General features: G+C 43.9%; 1 protein-coding gene across 6 annotated transcripts in view; it reads right to left on the bottom strand.

Moving 5' to 3' along the window:
* Positions 1-18957, bottom strand: part of PPIL6 (peptidylprolyl isomerase like 6) — a 102163-nt gene that overhangs the window by 57375 nt on the left and 25831 nt on the right. For all 6 annotated transcript variants that reach the window (XM_033939213.1, XM_033939216.1, XM_033939215.1 and 3 more), the window contains one exon: positions 4571-4759. In XM_033939213.1, the coding sequence (XP_033795104.1) occupies positions 4571-4759 (189 nt within the window). The remainder of the gene's footprint in view (positions 1-4570; positions 4760-18957) is intronic.

Below are 18957 nucleotides of genomic sequence, written 5' to 3'. Positions count from 1 at the left end.
CTTTTGAATTAGAGGAAAAGGAGGAAACGCATACAGAAAGCGATTCCCCCAATCCAGCAGAAAAGCATCTGCCTCGAGGCGATGAGGAGTGTAGATCCTGGAGCAAAACTGAGGCAGCTTGAAGTTGTGGGGAGCCGCAAAGAGGTCTATCTGAGGCGTTCCTCACTGAGCAAAGATCTGATGAAGGGACGTGGAATGGAGTGTCCATTCGTGAGGCTGGAGTAGACGACTCAAGTTGTCTGCCAAGACATTGTCCTTCCCCTGAATGTAGACAGCTTTGAGGAAGGCGTTGTGGCGAACCGCCCAATCCCAGACTCTGAGAGCTTCCTGGCAGAGGGAGGCCGAGCCTGTGCCCCCCTGCTTGTTGACATAATACATGGCGACCTGATTGTCTGTGCGAATGAGGACTACCATGTCGTGAAGCAGATGTTGAAAAGCTTGAAGAGCATTGAAGATGGCTCTGAGCTCCAGAAGATTGATTTGATGGAGTCGGTCCGCACTGGTCCAGAATCCCTGAGAGCGAAGACCATCCAGATGCGCTCCCCAGGCATAGGTCGAGGAATCGGTTGTGAGAACCTTCTGGTGGGGAGGAGTGTGAAACAGCAAACCTCTGGATAGATTCGAAGAGGTCATCCACCAAAGTAGAAACTGCCGAAGAGCAGGTGTGACGACGATGTGTCGAGACAACGGATCCGACACCTGAGTCCATTGAGACGCCAGGGTCCACTGCGGAATTCTGAGATGGAGTCTGGCGAACTGTAGAGGCCATGTGCCCCAAGAGGACCATCATGTGTCTCGCTGAGATGGACTGGCGAGAAGACACAGACTGGCAGAGTTGAAGAAGGGCATCCATGCGCTGAGGAGGAAGGAATGCTCGAAGACGGATGGTATCCAGGACCGCCCCGATGAAGGGGAGCGACTGGGTAGGCTGTAGATGAGATTTGGGGAAGTTGATCTCGAAGCCCAAACTCTGCAGGAAGGAAATAGTGGCCAGGGTCGCCGAGATGACCTCCGGAGCCGAGGGGACCTTGATGAGCCAGTCGTCAAGGTAGGGAAATACCTGGAGACCCCTGTTCCGGAGTGCAGCGGCAACCACCACCAGACACTTCGTGAAGACTCTGGGAGAAGAGGACAGGCCGAATGGAAGCACTCGATACTGCAGATGTAGATGTCCCACCCGAAATCTGAGGAACTTGCGGAAGGCTGTATGAATAGGAATGTGAGTGTAGGCCTCCTTGAGATCCAGAGAGCATAACCAGTCGTTCTGCTCGAGGAGGGGATAGAGAGAAGCAAGGGTCAGCATGCGAAACCTCTCTTTGACCAAGAACTTGTTGAGGACCCTTAGGTCCAGAATGGGTCGCAGGTCGCCCGTCTTCTTCGAGACAAGGAAGTACCGGGAGTAAAAACCCCGTTGTGTTTGTCCATAGGGACCGGCTCGACGGCACGAAGCTGGAGCAAGGCTTGAGCTTCCTGAAGAAGAAGGGCGGCCTGAGTCAAGTTTGAAGGATACTCTCTTGGAGGGTGGTCCGGAGGGACCCAAAGGAATTGAAGAGAGTACCCCTCCCTGACAATAGTAAGGACCCAGAGGTCGGTGGTTATCGCCTCCCAACGATGGCAAAAATGATGGAGCCGCCCCCCGATGGGAAAAACAGGGGGAGGCAGAACGAGACTGGTTATGCCCTCGAAGAGACAGTTAAAAAGGCTGAGAAGCCTTGGGGACAGTAGACGGCTGAGGCTTTTGCTGAGCTTTCTGAGGAGGCTGCCGCTTCGCAGGTTGCCTCGCAGGCGGAGCTTGCCTCGGCTGATAACGTCGTTGATAGATCAAAGGCGGTCGAGAGGGTTGAGACTGCTGAGGCTTTGGCTTCGGCCGAAGAATGGACTGAAAGGACTTTTCATGATCAGACAATTTCTTCGTGACGGTCTCGATGGATTCGTCAAAAAGATCCGCCACAGCACACGGGACGTTCGCCAGGTGGTCCTGAAGATTCGGGTCCATGTCAATGGTCCGCAACCAGGCCAACCGGCGCATCACCATAGAGCAGGCCGCCGCCCGGGCCGAGAGCTCGAAGGCATCATAGGAAGATTGCATCAACTGAAGTCGAAGCTGGGACAGCGAAGCAACCACCTCCTCAAACTCAAAACGAGCCTGGGATTCGATGTAGGGCGTAAACCTCCGAAGCACAGGAAGAAAAAATTCCAAATAGGTAGCAAAATGGAAATTATAATTTAGAACTCGGGACGCCATCATAGAATTCTGATAGATGCGTCGTCCAAACTTATCCATGGTTCTGCCCTCGCGGCCCGGAGGCACTGAAGCATACACCTGGGCCGGATGAGACCGCTTGAGCGAGGATTCGACCAGGAGGGACTGATGGGAAAGCTGAGGTCCCTCGAAGCCCTTATGATGCACCATGCGGTACCGAGCATCCAATTTTCCAGGGACCGCAGGGATAGAGTAAGGAGACTCAAAACACCTCATGAAGGTCTGGTCGAGGAGCTTGTGCAGCGGCAGGCGTAAGGACTCGGCTGGAGGACGAGGCAAATGCATGGTATCGAGGTACTCCTTGGAGTATCGAGAGCCAGAATCGAGGGTAATGTCCAGGTCATCCGCCTCAGAAACGAGGAAAAAGACAGTTGGTCTTCCAGCGCTGGTCTTCGAGAAGGGCTGGAAGAAGTCGAGGCCTCGGGCTCTACCGAGGCCTGAGAACAACAGGGCGAGTAAAAAACTTCGGGGTCCTCGAACTCCGGTCCCGGAGGAGGAGATCCAGCCGAAGCAGAGTATCCCATACGAGGCAATTTCTTCTGAGGAGAGACGGTCGAGTGTCGAGAGGAATGCCTCGAAGAGTGCCTGGATCGATGCCCCTCACGATGTCTGGATGGGGATCGAGCCCGTCTGTTAGAATACTGATTCCCCGGAGCCTCCATTGAGCAGATAGGACTCGAGGCCATAGATCGGAGAGGCGGAAGATTTGTCGCCTCCCCAGACGCCGCCCAGGCTTGATAGGGGGTACGGAAGAACTCGTCCTGCTTCCGGCTATGCCCAGGACTGGGAGGCCTCGAAGGTGAACGCCACACTGACTCATGGGGAGGAGTAACAGGCTCCAAGGGAGGTAAGTCACTAAGGGAAGCTTTCCTCGAGGGAATAGGCTCCAAGGGAGGCATGTCACTAAAGGAGGCCTTCCTCGAGGCACTAGGCTCCAAGGGAGGCAGGGCACTACCCGAGGCCGTCCTCGAGGAACGGGACGCCGACCGCCGCTCCTCCTCGCCGAGCAACGAGGTCGTGCGGCGCGGCGGAGGAGGGGGGGCGGTCCGCCCCTCAGAATCGGAACTGGGAGGTCACCCTGGATCGAGGCAATCAGCCGGGGTCCCATGGTGGTCATGAGTTCCACAAACTGAGCTTCCAGAAGGGACCGCAACGAAGCCGATATGGAGGGATCCGCACCAAAAGGGGGCCCTTCCGCACGGTCTCCACGCTCCTTCGGTGCCGAGTGCTTTTGCTTGCCAGCCTTCGGCACTTTGAGCACCACCGGTGGAACAGTAGGGGTCGGTACCTGGTCCAAGGAGACGGAGGAAGGCACCGGCGCCGAGGTCGAGGCCGAAACCGGCGTGAACGATGCTGGTTTCAGAAGACTTGAAACAGCTGGGGAGGCAGAGGGCTTCGCAGATGGAGTCGAAGCAGCAGTCGATGTCGAAGCTGAAGGATCCAACGCAGCTTCCATCTTGAACATGGACTCCCACAGAAGACAGCGACGCTTAAACGCTCGCGCTGTCAGAGTGGAGCAAGGCCGGCACGATTTCGGAAAGTGATCCGGACCCAGACACTGGAGGCAGCGTCGATGCAGGTCCGTGAGCGAAATCGCGCGCTGGCACTTGCTACACTTTTTAAAACCGGTTATCGGCCGGGACATAGGCCGGAAAAGCTCCGCCGCAAGGTCGAAGGCGTGGGGCCCAAGCCACGCGGCCGACCCGGTGTCGGAAGAAAAATTTAAAAAAAAAAAAAAAAAAAGAAATCAAAGAAAGAAACAACACACGGCAAGAGTAAAAGGAACTCAACCTGCGGCGATGCGGAAGGCAAAAAATCGAATTCAATGGGCGCAGAAATGAAGTAAACTTCTCAGCTCCGCGGAAAAAAAAGAACTGAGGAGACACGCCCGGACCATTGGGCGGGAAGGCACTGGCGCATGCGCGGTGCAGGCATCTCGAAACTTCTGAGTTTCTTCAAGCAAGACATGCTTCTGAGACGTCCGTATCGGGGCTCTGTCGGATGACATCACCCACTAGTGAGAATACCTGCCTGCTTGTCCTGGGATAATATATTTTACTTTTGATTTCAGAATTGGCACAAAGCCCATAGGTAAAAAGAAAATGCAGTCTTTGTATCACAATAGACAGTTTGTGAATTAACATTTCAGTAGCTGATTCAAATTGTCCCGGCCTTTTGCAAAAATTAATCTGAGATGTACAGCAAACAGAGTAAAGAAGGATATATATTCCTCGCATTCATCTCAGCCCTCAACTGTAGACACTTATTTGTCTCATGCAGAAAACTACCCATTATTATGTAGCTTGCCTTGCTGTTTTTCATGTATGTTAAGCAGAAATCTTCAGCAAGAGTCCTGTACAATGGTAAGGGTCTGAAATCCGTGTAAGCCCAATTTTTATAAGCCCAGTTCAAGAAGTTTGCGTCGTCTCCTAGGAGCTGGTCATTAATGAAACACATTACAGTGGAGTCATATGCCCATATTTCACCTTTTAGTTCCTGAAAAACAAAAGAGGACAATTGTATAGAATGCAGCAAGAGTAAAGCATCACTTTGTCCACCTTTATAGCTCTGAAAATCAATCAGGGACTACCACACCTCCAGCCCTATTTGCTTTTGTGTTTTGTTAAGTAATAGCCTTATCTTTATTAACTTCTACATAAGAACAAAAGAACTGCCGCAGCTGGGTCAGACCAGTGGTCCATCATGCCCAGCAGTCCGCTCACGCGGCGGCCCCCTGGTCAAAGACCAGCACCCTAACCGAGATTATCCCTAACAGCGCACGTTCTTGTTCAGCAGGAACTTGTCTGTCTTGAATCCCTGGAGGGTGTTTTCCCATATGACAACCTCCAGAAGAGCGTTCCAGCTTTCTACCACTCTCTGGGTGAAGAAGAACTTCCTTACGTTTGTACGGAATCTATCCCCTTTTACCTTTAGAGAGTGCCCTCTCGTTCTCCCTACCTTGGAGAGGGTGAACAACCTGTCCTTATCTACTAAGTCTATCCCCTTCAGTACCTTGAATGTTTCGATCATGTCTCCTCTCAATCTCCTCTGTTCGAGGGAGAAGAGGCCCAATTTCTCTAATCTTTCACTGTACGGCAGCTCCTCCAACCCCTTAACCATCTTAGTTGCTCTTCTCTGGACCCTTTCCTCCCCTTCACCTTTAAGTCTCACAATGCTACTTTTGTACTTCCTCCTATCACTAATATATCTAAAAAATGTCCCAGAAATCCAAATTATGCCCTGGATGTTTGATTATGGCAGAAAAAAAGTCCATGTCATAACTCTGCACTAGTTCCACCCAACCCACGCCTCTAACAAGCCCCCTTGAAATATGTCTAGAAGATAGGTTTTGAAAAGAGTGAACTGGAAGGATTTGAAGAGAAAATTTTTTTTTTTGAAAATGAGTCCTATGCAAACACATACTTTCCTCCAACTATATCCATCAAGACTTTTAGAATGCTGTTCTCTTTCAACACATTTTCTAGACACGTGATCCCCTGAGTTTCTCAATTGAAAAAAGTAGCTGCTGAAAATTTAGAATGACCTCCAATGGGAAGAAGATCATGTCTGTGATGATGATATTTTCAATACCCCCTTAAATCTTCCCATAGTTCCCTCAGAGGACGTAATATTACACTATATCTCAGATACGAGAGAATTTCACTAACAGGGACCTGCAATAGATAAAGTACATTACACTCTCTCACTCTGCAGTGGCCTGAAGTCCAGAGTCCCTAAGTCATGAAGTAAACACGTCCACCCCCCAGCATACCAAATGCTTAATAACATTCTCAGTGGAGTCTTTGGCTTCTTCTGTGCCCAAAAGAATCTAGAAATTAAGTTGTACATTTTTTTTATATAACTTCAATGGTAGCATTTATATATAGCCACCTGGGGAATTCTGTCATTTTAAATAGATGGATTCTGCCATACAGACTGAGAGGATAATACATCCGTCCCTCTAGGTCAGGGGTATCAAATTTGGCCCGCAGGATAATTAAATTTGGCCTGTGAGAAAATACTGTTTCTTCCCTCCCTCCAGCTCATTATCCACCATCTCTCTCCCAGCTTCCCTGCCGCAGCATGTTCCCTCTGCTGCGATCCCACCCCTCCTCTGATGTATGGGACTGTGGCAGAGGGAACATGCTGCGGAAGCTGATGGCAGCCTGCTAGGATCGCTGCAGCACCGGCGATCCTCTGAAGGCTGCTTTGAAGGTGAGACCAGGAAGCCGGAGGACACTAGAAAGAAGGGAGAAAACATGCGGGCCTTTGGTGGGGGGGGGGGGGGCTGGTGTAGAAGTACAAGGAGGGAGGGAAGGAAGGAGGGAAGGAGGGGTCCAAAGAGACATGCATATGCTGGACTGAGGGTAGGGGGAGGGGAAGAAATAATGGTCTAAAAACAGAGAAGAGGGAGAGAGATGGTGGACAATGGGATGATGGGAGGGAAGGAACAGAAAGAAGTTGGACACAAGGGATGGTATGGAGGGGAGATAGAGATACTGGATAGGAGGGTAGTTGGGAAGAGAAAGGGAGAGATGGTGGACCCCGGGGTGCTGGGGAAGGAGGGAGAGATGCTGGATGAAAGAGTAGTTGAGAAAAGGAGAGATGGTGGGGTCCATCGCTGCAGCTGCGGGGATGGAGACGAAAAAAGAAAAGATGCCAGACCTGCGGGGGAGGGAAGGGAATCAAAAGGAGAGGACAGAGATGGAAGATGGATGGTTAGCATGGAGAAAGAAAATAACAAATGGACAGGAGACCTTGACAAAGAAAGTTATCAGAAGACATGAGACCAACATGATTTGAATAATGACCAGACAACAAAAGGTAGAAAAAATAATTTTCTTTTCTGTTTTGTGATTACAATATGACAGATTTGAAATGTGTATCCTAACAGAGCTGGTGTTAGACAGCAAGTGTGAACTAGGACCTAATGAGAGAGGAAAGTCATTTTTTTCCCCAAAGTCTTTATTCATTTTTCATCTTACATCAAGTGCACAATATTATTTCATTAAAATTTATACATATCACTTGAATTTCTTTCTATTATTATCTTAAATACATAAATTTATTCCCTCCCCACCCACCCTTCCCACAGAAATTTTAATCATAAATTTCGTATAAATATTAAATTCTTATCAAATGATGAAACCTTAAATAGAACTTTATACCACCCTCCCTCCCCCATATTATAAATGTACTTTCAATGGAAAATGGTGTCTAATCATTACAATAAGTTGTCAATGGCCCCCAGATCTTTTTAAAATTATTATAATTTCCTTTTTGTATGGCAATTGTTCTTTCCATTTTGTAAATATGGCACAATGAATTCCACCAGAAAGTATAGTTAAGTCTGCTATAATTCCTCCAATTCCTGGTGATATGTTGTATGGCGATTCCTGTCATAATCAATAAAAGTTTATTATTGTTTGATGAAATTTGACTTTTTGTTCTCATATGATACAGAATTGTATCATATGATAATGTTACATGGTTTTCTAGTAAACAAATAATTTGAGATCAATCTTTATGGGTAAACTCCAAGATTCAAATTGGCGGATTTAAAGTTGTATGGAAGCATTGGATTATTGCTGGTATAAGGATTTTAGATGATGTTATTTCAAATGGTAAACTGCTTGATTTTTCACAGTTGCAGCATAAATTTGGTCTTAATAAATCACAAAGCTTTAAATGGTTGCAACTGAAGCAGGCTATTCAGGAGGAGTTCCCTGAATGGAAAAATCTCAATAAGTCATTTTTATTTATTTTGTTTACATCACAGAGCCAGCATGGGGTTGGAGAGATTGCAACATAAGAACATAAGAATTGCCGCTGTAAGGAGTATTTAGACTTGCCAGTCACGGAGGGGGAAGTGGTGGGAGTTATTAAATTACTGAAAAGGGGAGTAAATCTCTGGGGGTAGATGGCTTATCGAATGCTTTTTATAAGCATTTTTAGGAGCAGATGGCTTCGTTGTTGGTACGGGTCTGTAATGGAGTGAAGGATGGGGGGTCACTGCCCTCCTCCATGGGGGAGGCTGGAATAACGGTGTTGTTAAAACCAGGCAAGGATCCAGAGCTCTGTGGGGCATACTGCCCTATCTTGTTGTTTTTTTGTTTTTTTTAATTAAATCTTTATTCATTTTCATATTTTACATCAAGTGTAAAGTTATTATCACAAAAATTTTTTAACAAATCACTTGACAATCTTACTTATAATCCTTAAAGTATAAAAGAAACCCTTTCCCCCCATTAACAATAAATCAATTAGCAAATATCATATTTCCCAATCCCACCCCACCTATATCTTATATAATAACAAGGTGTTTAAGGTGTCTGATCATTAGAATATGTAATCAATGGCCCCCAAATCTTTTTAAAATTATGATAATTCCCTTGCTGTATAGCAAGCAACCTCTCCATTTTATAAATATGACAGACTGAATTCCACCAAAAAGTATAATTAAGTTTAGTATAATCTTTCCAATTTCCAGTAATATGTTGCATGGCGACCCCCGTCAGTATCAATAATAGTTTATTATTATTATTTGCTGAAATTGGACTCTTAAATCTCATAGATGTACCAAATAATATAGTGTCATATGAAAGGGCAACATGATTTTCTAACAATGTATTAATTTGGGACCAAATTAACTTCCTATCTCATTGTTAAATGTCGACGCCAAAATTTTAGCTAAGGTATTGGCCTTTAGATTGGGAAGAGTGCTCCCAGGACTCATCCATATCGACCAGTCGGGGTTTATTCAGTGGTGCCAAGGAGGGGATAACATTCGCAGGACTTTACATTTGGTGTGGGAAGCACAACTTCATAGTAACATGGTGTTGTTATCTATTGATGCTGAAAAGGCGTTCGATAAAGTGAGATGGGATTTCTTGTGGGCTGTCATGGATAAGATGCGGTTGGGCGGAGGATTTGGGCAGTGGATTCAGAGTTTCTAGGTGGAGCCACGGGCGTGTATTAAGATTAATGGGTCTTATATAGATTTTTCCCCCATAGAGCAAGGCATTATCTCCCTTAATCTTTGCAATTTGGAATCAGGGGACATTCAGGATATTTTAATGGGAGGGAACATAAGTTAGTGCTTTTTGCTGATGATATTTTGTTTTATGTGAGGATCCCGGCTCTGTTGGAGGTGTTTAGGAAGTTTGGTGGGCTATCTGGGCTTACAGTCAATATGGACAATTTGGAATTTTTAAATATTTCCTTAGCGGACAGTAAGGAGCAGAGGCTAATGGAGTTTCTTCCCTTTAAGCGGGCGCGGGGACATTTGCATTATTTGTCTTTCTCGCTTGTATGATCTTAACTATTCTAAGATAGTGCGCCTGGTGTGAGCTGATTTGCAGAAATGGTAGGGGTTATGGCTATTGTGGTGGGGCCGCATAGCGGTTATTAAAATGAATGTTTTGCCCCGTTTGTTATTTTTGTTTCAAACCTTACCTTTTGCAGTGCCCCAGGGGGTGTTAAAGGCCTTACCATAGGGAATTTGGACTTTTATTTGGCAGGGGAAGCACCTGAGGTGGTCAGCAAGGGAGGAGGGAGGTAGGGCAGTACCCAATCTCTTTTGGTATTATGTGGCGGTGCAGCTTCGCTTTCTCTTAGATTGGGCAATAGCAACATTTAAGCCTGGGATCCAAATAGAACAAAGTTATGTTCCCCATTGCACACTTGGTTATGGGCTTCCTATTCTGATCGGAAGCGGCTATGGGGGGTGCATAATCAATTTTTTCGACATTTAGTGCAAATCTGGGGGAAGGTTCATAATAGAGACCAGCGACTTAGGGGGCTTTCTACGTTGTCTCCAATTAGAGGGGTGCCACAGTTCCTGGTGGGGACAGAACGGGGTGTTTTTCGTACATGGGAGGCACGGGGTATAGTTAATTTTCGGGATGTGCTCATTGGGGGTGTATACCTACCTTTGATGAGTTTGTTGATCAGGACCCAGGGTTCTGGGGGAATTTCTTTGCGTATATGCAGCTTCGCATTTTATGCTTTCGTCAGGCTGGGGTGGGGGGAATCCGCAGGGGAAGGAACACTTGGAAAATTTATGGGTTTTATTGGGTAAGGTGGCTCGGCCAATTTCAGTCCTTTATAAGTATCTGAGAGGACAGGAGCTGATTCAATATCCTTTTAGGTTCAAATGGGAGCGGAACTTACAGTTGTGGTTTATAGAGAAAAACTGGCTTCAAATTTGTGCTGAGGTACAGAGAGCATATTGGTACAAGAAAATGCATATAAAATTTTAACACGATGGTATCTAACCCCAGAGCACTTACATATTATGTATCGCAATGTACTTACTATCTGCTGCCGGTGCGGGATAGTTCCTTTTTACATATATGGTGGGATTGTGGGAAGATTAAGATGTTTTGGCTGCATGTTACTACTATTTTAACTCAGTGGATCTAGGATCCCGTGCAAATTCTGCCACAGGTCTGTTTGCTGGGGTTACACAATGTTCGAGGTCTCCCTTGGCAGACCAAGCTTGTGCGTATGGGCTTGGCAGCTGCTCTGATTGCAAATGTACAGGTGTTCCTACTGGGGAGGAATGGTTGCTTAAGTTCAGCCAACTGGCCCAGATGGAATGTCTTGTTGTGGAGCATTATGTTTATTATAAACAGCAGGAAAGATCCTGGAAGAAAATTTTTCAGGGGGGGAGGGGGTATATGTGCGGGGGGGGGCCTCTCTGCAGAACCAACTGAGGGGGTGTTTTCTCCTATAACCAACTGGAGGGTGTTTTCTCCTATAACAGCCTCCGGAAGAGTGTTCCAGATTTCTACCACTCTCTGGGTGAAGAAGAACTTCCTTATGTTCGTACGGAATCTATCCCCTTTTAACTTTAGAAAGTGCCCTCTCGTTCTCTCCACCTTGGAGAGGGTGAACAACCTGTTTTTCTCTACTAAGTGTATTCCCTTCTACTAAGACTAAGGGGTTCTTTTATCTTAATAAAAAATCTGTCCGGCGACTTAGCCTATGTTTTAGATATTATCCCCTTATGTGATTGAGTTTGACACCCCAGCTTTAAGTAAAGGAAGTAGAGTCAAGCAATGTTGAAACATTCAGCTGGTACAAACCCAGAGTCCTCAGAGATAATTGCATACCTAAGTATCTAAAAGAATTAGTCTCCAACTTTAATGGAAATTGATCTCCCCAAATTTGTTTTAGACTCTCCTGAAAGGCAATTGCCAAAGATTTGGATAAATTAAATTTAAAGCCAGACGAAGCTCCATACTCCATCAAAGCAAGCAATGACATTTCAGGATTGGTAATATGTTCTAACAAATTGTCAGCAAATGCTGATATCTTAAAAACAGATTTATTAAAGACTACTCCCTGAATTTCTGGATTGTGTTTAATGTCCTTAATCAAAGAGTCCAAGATAAGAACATCCTTGTCTCATTCCCTTACATACATCAAACATCTGGGATTGTATTCCATTCACCCACATCCGTGTTTGAGGATTTGAATAAAAACCCCTACTGCTTCTCTAAAAAAGATTACATATATTGATTTTAAACAAGATTGTTTTATCTTTTTTTTAATTTTTATTCATTTTCATAACTTCAATTGTGCAACAAAATGATGCATTTACATAAAATATTAACATTACAGCACAATAAACTTAATAGAATAAAGACAAGACTTATTTTCCCCCACCCATTTTCAATTAATCAACATCTTCATTAAAAATATCTATAAACAACCTATCTATACCTCTTAACCAGTGCCAAAACATACCCCCTCCCCCGGGATGTGTATGGTTTCCTCATTCATATAAATAAACCATTCCTTACAATAGTTAATGGCTCCAAAACTTCCATAAATTTTTTATAATATCCCTTTTGAATAGCCATAAACTTTTTCATTTTAAAGACATAACATAGGGATTCCCACCAGAATGAATACTTTAATCTATCCCAATTTTTCCAATTCTTTAAAATAAGCTGCATGGCAACCCCCGTCATTATAAACAAAAGTTTGTTATTCTTTGCCGAAATTTGACTTTTTGCTCTCATAGATGTTCCAAATAAAATGGTAACACAATTAACTCCTCAACGTTGCCAAAAGGTGCTTATAAAGATACAAAAAGGCAAAAGTGTCAAAAAGGACTCTATGAGTGTGATCATCAGCCAATCACCACAACCAAACCATACAACACCAACAATAAATATAAATTTAGAAATAGGGGCGCTCTCAGTGTGAGGTTTTAGCGACGGGAGAAACAACTCCAGCGCTTCCACATACAAAGACGAAGGTGAATCACCCCTGCCTGCACACCATCATAGAGAGCCCCTTGTGTGCAAAATCAAATGTGCTGAATCAATATCAATAAATAAATCACAAACTGTGAACTGTTGAAAGAGTGAAAAACTGAAAAAACACTCATAGAGTCCTCCCCAGCCTAATCCCCAAGATGCATAATAAAACCACAGCCAACTTAGCTTTAAGGCGAGCCAGACATCAATGAAGTCAATAAAGATTGAAGGAGATAAAAATAGTCATTAGATCAACCAAGCCCGGTTTCGGGAAAAACTCTCCTTTTTCCCTCCCAGCCGGTTCTGTTCCAGCCTCATGGTCCTGATGAAGGGTTTTTCTCGAAACCGGGCTTGGTTGATCTAATGACTATTTTTGTCTCCTTCAATCTTTATTGACTTCATTGATGTCTGGCTCGCCTTAAAGCTAAGTTGGCTGTGGTTTTATTATGCATCTTGGGGATTAGGCTGGGGAGGACTCTATGAGTGTTTTTTCAGTTTTTCACTCTTTCAACAGTTCACAGTTTCTTGGGTAAAGGTGGTATAAAAATGCCAAGATTAGATTAGATTGAAATCTAGTACTTCTGCAACAGATGATTATAACAAACTTCCTTGACCTCACAACTATGCTCAAAAATGATTTATACTCACATATAAACTATGGAAGTAGACTGCTTCCTGGAACTCAACAAGATACCAATAAGTCTAGATCATGGGTAGGGAATGCCGGTCCTCGAGAGCCGTATTCCAATCGGATTTTCAGGATTTCTCCAATAAATATGCATGAGATCTATTTGCATGCACTGCTTTCAATGCATATTCATTGGGGAAATCCTGAAAAAGCGACTGGAATATGGCTCTCGAGGATCGGAGTTCGCTACCCCTGGTCTAGATGAATAAACCTTCTTCAGCCACTACACCCTCTCAAGGGCCAAGCCATAAGTGAGAACCAATCCACACTTGGCATTCGAACGGAACCCTGAATCAACAGGTTACCCCACTGGGAAAGACTATGGCAGTCCCTGACCAGTAGTCAAAACTAGATCCCCATATCAGGAGCATCATGGCCAATCTGGAACAACCAGAATTACCAGACCTGAGTGACCTGCAATACGTTGAACCACTCAGCTATTGAACCACTGTCTTCAAAAAGCCTAGGGGAAGCGACCAGGTTGTCCTGGAAGCCTTTCCTCTGATGCTGGGATTTTGCATCAGCAGCTGCCAGTGGCTTTTTGAAGACAGCAAATATGGCTGCCTGAATTATGAAGAAGGACAGAGAAGGTGATACATGGACATCTTGGAGCTGGCTTGGAGGCAGGTACATTCCCATGAGGGGGGGGGGGAGGCTCATACTTGGACATAGAATAGAGGGAGTGAGGGAAGTGGGAGCATGGACTTGGGATATAGGATAGAAGGATGTTTCTCCTGCTCTAGATTACTCCTAAGATGCTGCAGAAGCAGAACCACACAACCCATAGTCTGCATGCGCTCTTCAAAGGTCTCTGATTGACAATCAATCATCTAGGAAGAAGTGGACCAAGATTCCTCTCTTCCAGAGATATGCTGCCACAATCACCTTTGAGAAAGTTCTTGACACCACAACTAGACTAAAAAGGAAAATTGTGAATTGGTAGTGACCGCTTAGAACCGAAAAACTTTAAGAATTTCTGATGAGCCGGAGAAGTAGGAACATGCAAATGTATCTATGACAAGTCCAAAGACGTCAAGAACTCCCCCCAATAAACTGCTAATATGACCAATTGCATTATTTTCATACAAAAGGATGAAACCTTCAGAGCCCAGGTGACCCTCTTCAAATCCAGAATCTGTTGATAAGATCCCTTTTTCTCAGGCATGATAAAGTATGAAGAACCTCTTTATTTATTTATATACCATTCTCCCGGGGGCTCAGAATGGGTTACAATTGACATTCACAATAAAAATTACAGGACAAAGGCATTCATAGAAGAGAGCATGGAAGAAGATGTCAAGAGGGAAGGGGAGGGGGAGGAAGGGGGGAGAGGGATGGGACGAGGGAAATAATTGGGGAGTGGGAGGGGGAAAGAGACAGGTAAGGGGAGCCTGGAACAGGAGGAGGGGAGGAGATAAGGAGTTCAAGGAGGGAAGCAAAGAGGAAGCAGTTTGTAGGTGCTGTTCAGTTGAAGAGGTGGATCTTCAGCGTTTTCCGGAAGGTCATAAACGAGTCTTGTGATCTTATCAGGGCAGGCAAATGGTTCCAAAGACAGGGGATGAGCATGTGTGAGCTGTCTCCATTTGGAGGTATCTTCCTGCAGGAATTCATAGTCATTTCTCAGCTTGAGAGCGGAGAGGGTGGGTGGGAGAGGATTGGGGAGCTTGGATGTGATATAGGCAGGGGTGATGAGATGGAATCTCTTGTAGGCCATTACAAGGGCTTTGAATACACAGCGTTTGTTAACTGGTAGCTAGTGTTCTGCGAGGAGGGCTGGGGAGATGGGGTCGTGGTAGTCAAGGTCATGTAGGAGGCAGATTGCATTGTTCTGAACACATTGGAGACGCTAGAGTTCTTTGGCTGTGATTCTACTTGAAGAACTGAAACCATTATTTCCAATGCTAATAGTCTGTCTAAAGACAGGCATGCAGCTAAGGCTTTGAAAGGGAATTTGCAGGGTGACACAAAAACAAGGATCAGGAAGAGGGCAAGAGAATTCCAGGGTATAGCCTAGCTGTAGAATGTCCAGGACCCACTGATCTGAGGGCCCATCTCTGATGAAACAGCTGCAATCTTCCCCCTATGAAAATTATTGGGTTCAAATACTTTCACTGGGAAGCCCGAAAGGCTCCAGAGGTCCCCTAGCTTCCATCTTGACTCTACAGCAACTTTCAATGAACTGGCCCGCTATTTTAGTACTAAATTGCATGAATTGAAAACATTTACAAGTACGAAATCCACAAATTTAATGATTTTAAATGTCTCCAAAGAGAGTATTTATACAGATTTAATCTGGACAGAATTTAAAAACCCTGACTGGGAAGATTTTGATAAATTATTCACTAAATATGGAAGATCTTACTGTCCTTTGGATAATTGTCCATCTATTATGGTATAGCGGTATATAAGAAATAAATTATTATTATTATTATCTTGAAAATAGCACCATTACAATTTCGGAACGAAGACCTTCAATGGATTACTTTATTATTGCAAAATGGTATATTCCCGATGGACTTGGGACACATTATAATTACACCTATAGTTAAAAATCCCAAAGAACCTGCAAATTGCACTAGTAATTACAGACCAATAGCAGCCATTCCTTTTTTGTCAAACTAATGGAAGGTTGTATTTTACATACTTCCCAAGCAGGGTTTCAGTCATATCACAATATTGAGACAGTTTTAACATCTTTGCTTGACAATCTTTATCAGTTATTTAATAAAGGGATGAGCGCTATGATTCTTCAATTAGTCCTCAGTAGGGCATTTGATCTGGTCATTCATGACATTTTATTGAGTTGTTTGGACGCTATTGGTTCTTCTGGGCAAGTTTTAAAATGGTTCAGTGGTTTCCTGAAGTTTTGAACATATCAGGTTTGCTTCAATGATCACTACTCCTCCATAAGGAGAAATTCTTATGGAGTCCCTCAGGGTTCTCCACTTTCTCTGGCTCTTTTTAATTGTTATCTGGCTTCTTTGGGTAGCAGATTAGCTCCTTTTAAAGTTAAATTTTAGTTATGCAGATGACTTAACTATTGTTGTTCCCCTTAGTTCATTATCTTCAGATATTATGCAGATTTTAAATTCAATAATGCAGGCAGTAGAACTATGAATGAAAGATTTTAAACTGAAACTTAATACAGAAAAAAACCTAATTCTTCTTAGCTTTGTCTCACAACAAAATCAAAGAGGATTCCATAACATTGAATGGGATTGTTTATTCTATCATCCCAGTTATTACAATCTTGGGCATCCTTTTGGATCGCAACCTGGCTTTTGACGCACAAATAACACTTTAGGCAAATAAAGTTATTTCATGTTATGGACACAGCTGTTCTCAAGAAGTTACAGAAATGTGTGAGCAATCTTGGTGGGAGAGTTCAAACAGTGAAAATGATGATTTTGCCTGTGGTGTGTTATCAAATGGGAATGTTGCCAATTTATTTTCACAGTTCTTTTTACAAAAAGTTGAATAGTATTCTTATCAAATTTATTTGGATGGGCAAAACTGCTAGAATAGCTTTAGTATCTTTACAAAAATCAATTGAGGAGGGAGGGGTAAATTTTCCAAATTTCTATAGGTATCATCAGGCCTATATTTTGCATCAGGGTATGTACTGGATCCTGCCTGACCTCATGGAACATTATCCAGAGTGGTTAATTTTGTAATGGAAAATTATGTCCCCAATACGTTTGTCTCATATATTAGACATTAAACTACCCAGTTATGCTAAAGATAATAACATTATCTTAGATACTTGGAAGACCCTGAGATGTATTAATAAATTAACTGAAATTCCTATAGAACAAGCTGAAATCGATGGGATTAGGGGACACTCTAACTACATGGGTTGGGGATTGGCTGAGCGATAGACTACAGAGAGTGGTGGTAAACGGTACCCCTTCCAAAACGTCAGACGTGACCAGTGGAGTCTTAGGCCCGATTCTATTCAACTTATTCATAAGCGATATGACCCAAGGACTTAGAGGAAAGGTATCACTGTTCGCCGACGACACCAAACTTTGCAACATAGTAGGTAAAAGCATTTTGCCTGATCATATGACGCAGGACCTACTACTGCTGGAAAGGTGGTCATCAACTTGGCAGCTAAGCTTCAATGCTAGAAAGTGTAAGGTAATGCACCTCAGTAAGAAGAACCGCGCAAAACGTACGTATTAAATGGTGAGACCTTGGCCAGGACCACAACGGAATGTGATCTAGGGGTGATCATTAGTGATGACATGAAGGCTGCCAATCAGGTGGAGAATGCTTCCTCCAGGGCAAGGCAAATGATGGGTTGTATCCTTAGAGGTTTTGTCTGCAGGAGACCTGACGTCATAATGCCGCTGTACAGATTCATGGTGAGACCTCATTTGGAGTATTGTGTTCAATTCTGGAGACCACACTACCGGAAGAAATTGAGTCGATTCAGCGAATGGCCACCAAGATGGATCCTTGGGGCTCAAGGATCTCACATATGAAGAAAGACTAAAACAATTGCGGCTGTACTCACTTGAGGAACGAAGAGAGAGGGGAGACATGATTGAAACATTTAAGTACATCACGGGCCGTACTGAGTCGGAAGATGGTATCTTCTGTCTCATAGGACCCTCGACCACCAGAGGGCATCCGCTGAAAATCAGGGAAGGGAAGTTTCATAGCGACTACAGGAAATACTTCTTCACCGAAAGAGTGGTGGATCATTGGAACGAACTCCCACTGCAGGTGATTGAGGCCAGCAGCGTATCAGATTTTAAGAGAAAATGGGATATTCACATGGGATCTCTAGGGGAGTAAAGTCAGGGAGGCGGGTTTTTGGGTATGGGCAGACTTGGTTGGCTATAGCCCTTTTCTGCCGTCATTTTTCTATGTTTCTAATCTTTATGTCAATCACTATGGCTGAACTCCAAGATACAAATAGGCGGATTAAAAATTGCATGGAAAGATTGGATGCAAGCAGGCATAAGAACATTAGAGGATGTTATTTCAAATGGAAAACTGCTTCATTTTTCACGGTTGCAACAATCTTTTGGTATCTCAAGATTTCAATTTTATAAATGGTTGAAACTGAAGCAGGCTATTCAGAAAGGGTTCCTTGAATGGCATAATTCCTCTGTTTTCAGGCAGACATGCTAGGACATCAAGCCGCCAAGTGGTATAAATTAATATCTGAACTTATGAATAAGAAACCCAAAATCGCTCTTAGAGACATTTGGAGCATTGAGATTAAGCAGTATATTTCTGCATCTCGATGGCCACGTATTTGGTCTTGGAGGATGAGGTGTACAGCGTCAGCATCTATGAAACAAACTTGATTCTTTTTATTACATCATTCTTTTTGGACCCCAGTTAGGTTAAATAAGTTAGATAATTCTAGATCTAATAGGTGCTGGCACTGTCACCTAGACATAGGAACATTAGATCATCTACTGTTTTATTGCCCTAGAACTTTGATTTTTTTGGAAATCAATTTGGGGACATAGCAATAATATTTTAAATTCTGAGATTCCTTTAACTTATGAAATAATAATTTGTGGTACCAGTTTGCATATCAAAGATCCCCTAGATAAACATAAAAGATGTCTCTTTTGAATTATGACAAGTACAGCTATACAAATGATTACACGAAACTGGAAAAACTGGGATCGTCTCAACTTTACATTCTGGTGGGAAAGTTTATGTCTAATATATAAATATGAGAAAATGAACGCTGTTATATCAGGGAATAG

Source organism: Geotrypetes seraphini, chromosome 3 (genome assembly GCF_902459505.1).
Source record: "Geotrypetes seraphini chromosome 3, aGeoSer1.1, whole genome shotgun sequence".
NCBI lineage: Eukaryota > Metazoa > Chordata > Amphibia > Gymnophiona > Dermophiidae > Geotrypetes > Geotrypetes seraphini.
The sequence above is the reverse complement of the archived record's forward strand: the minus strand, read 5'-3'. Positions and strand labels throughout refer to the sequence as shown.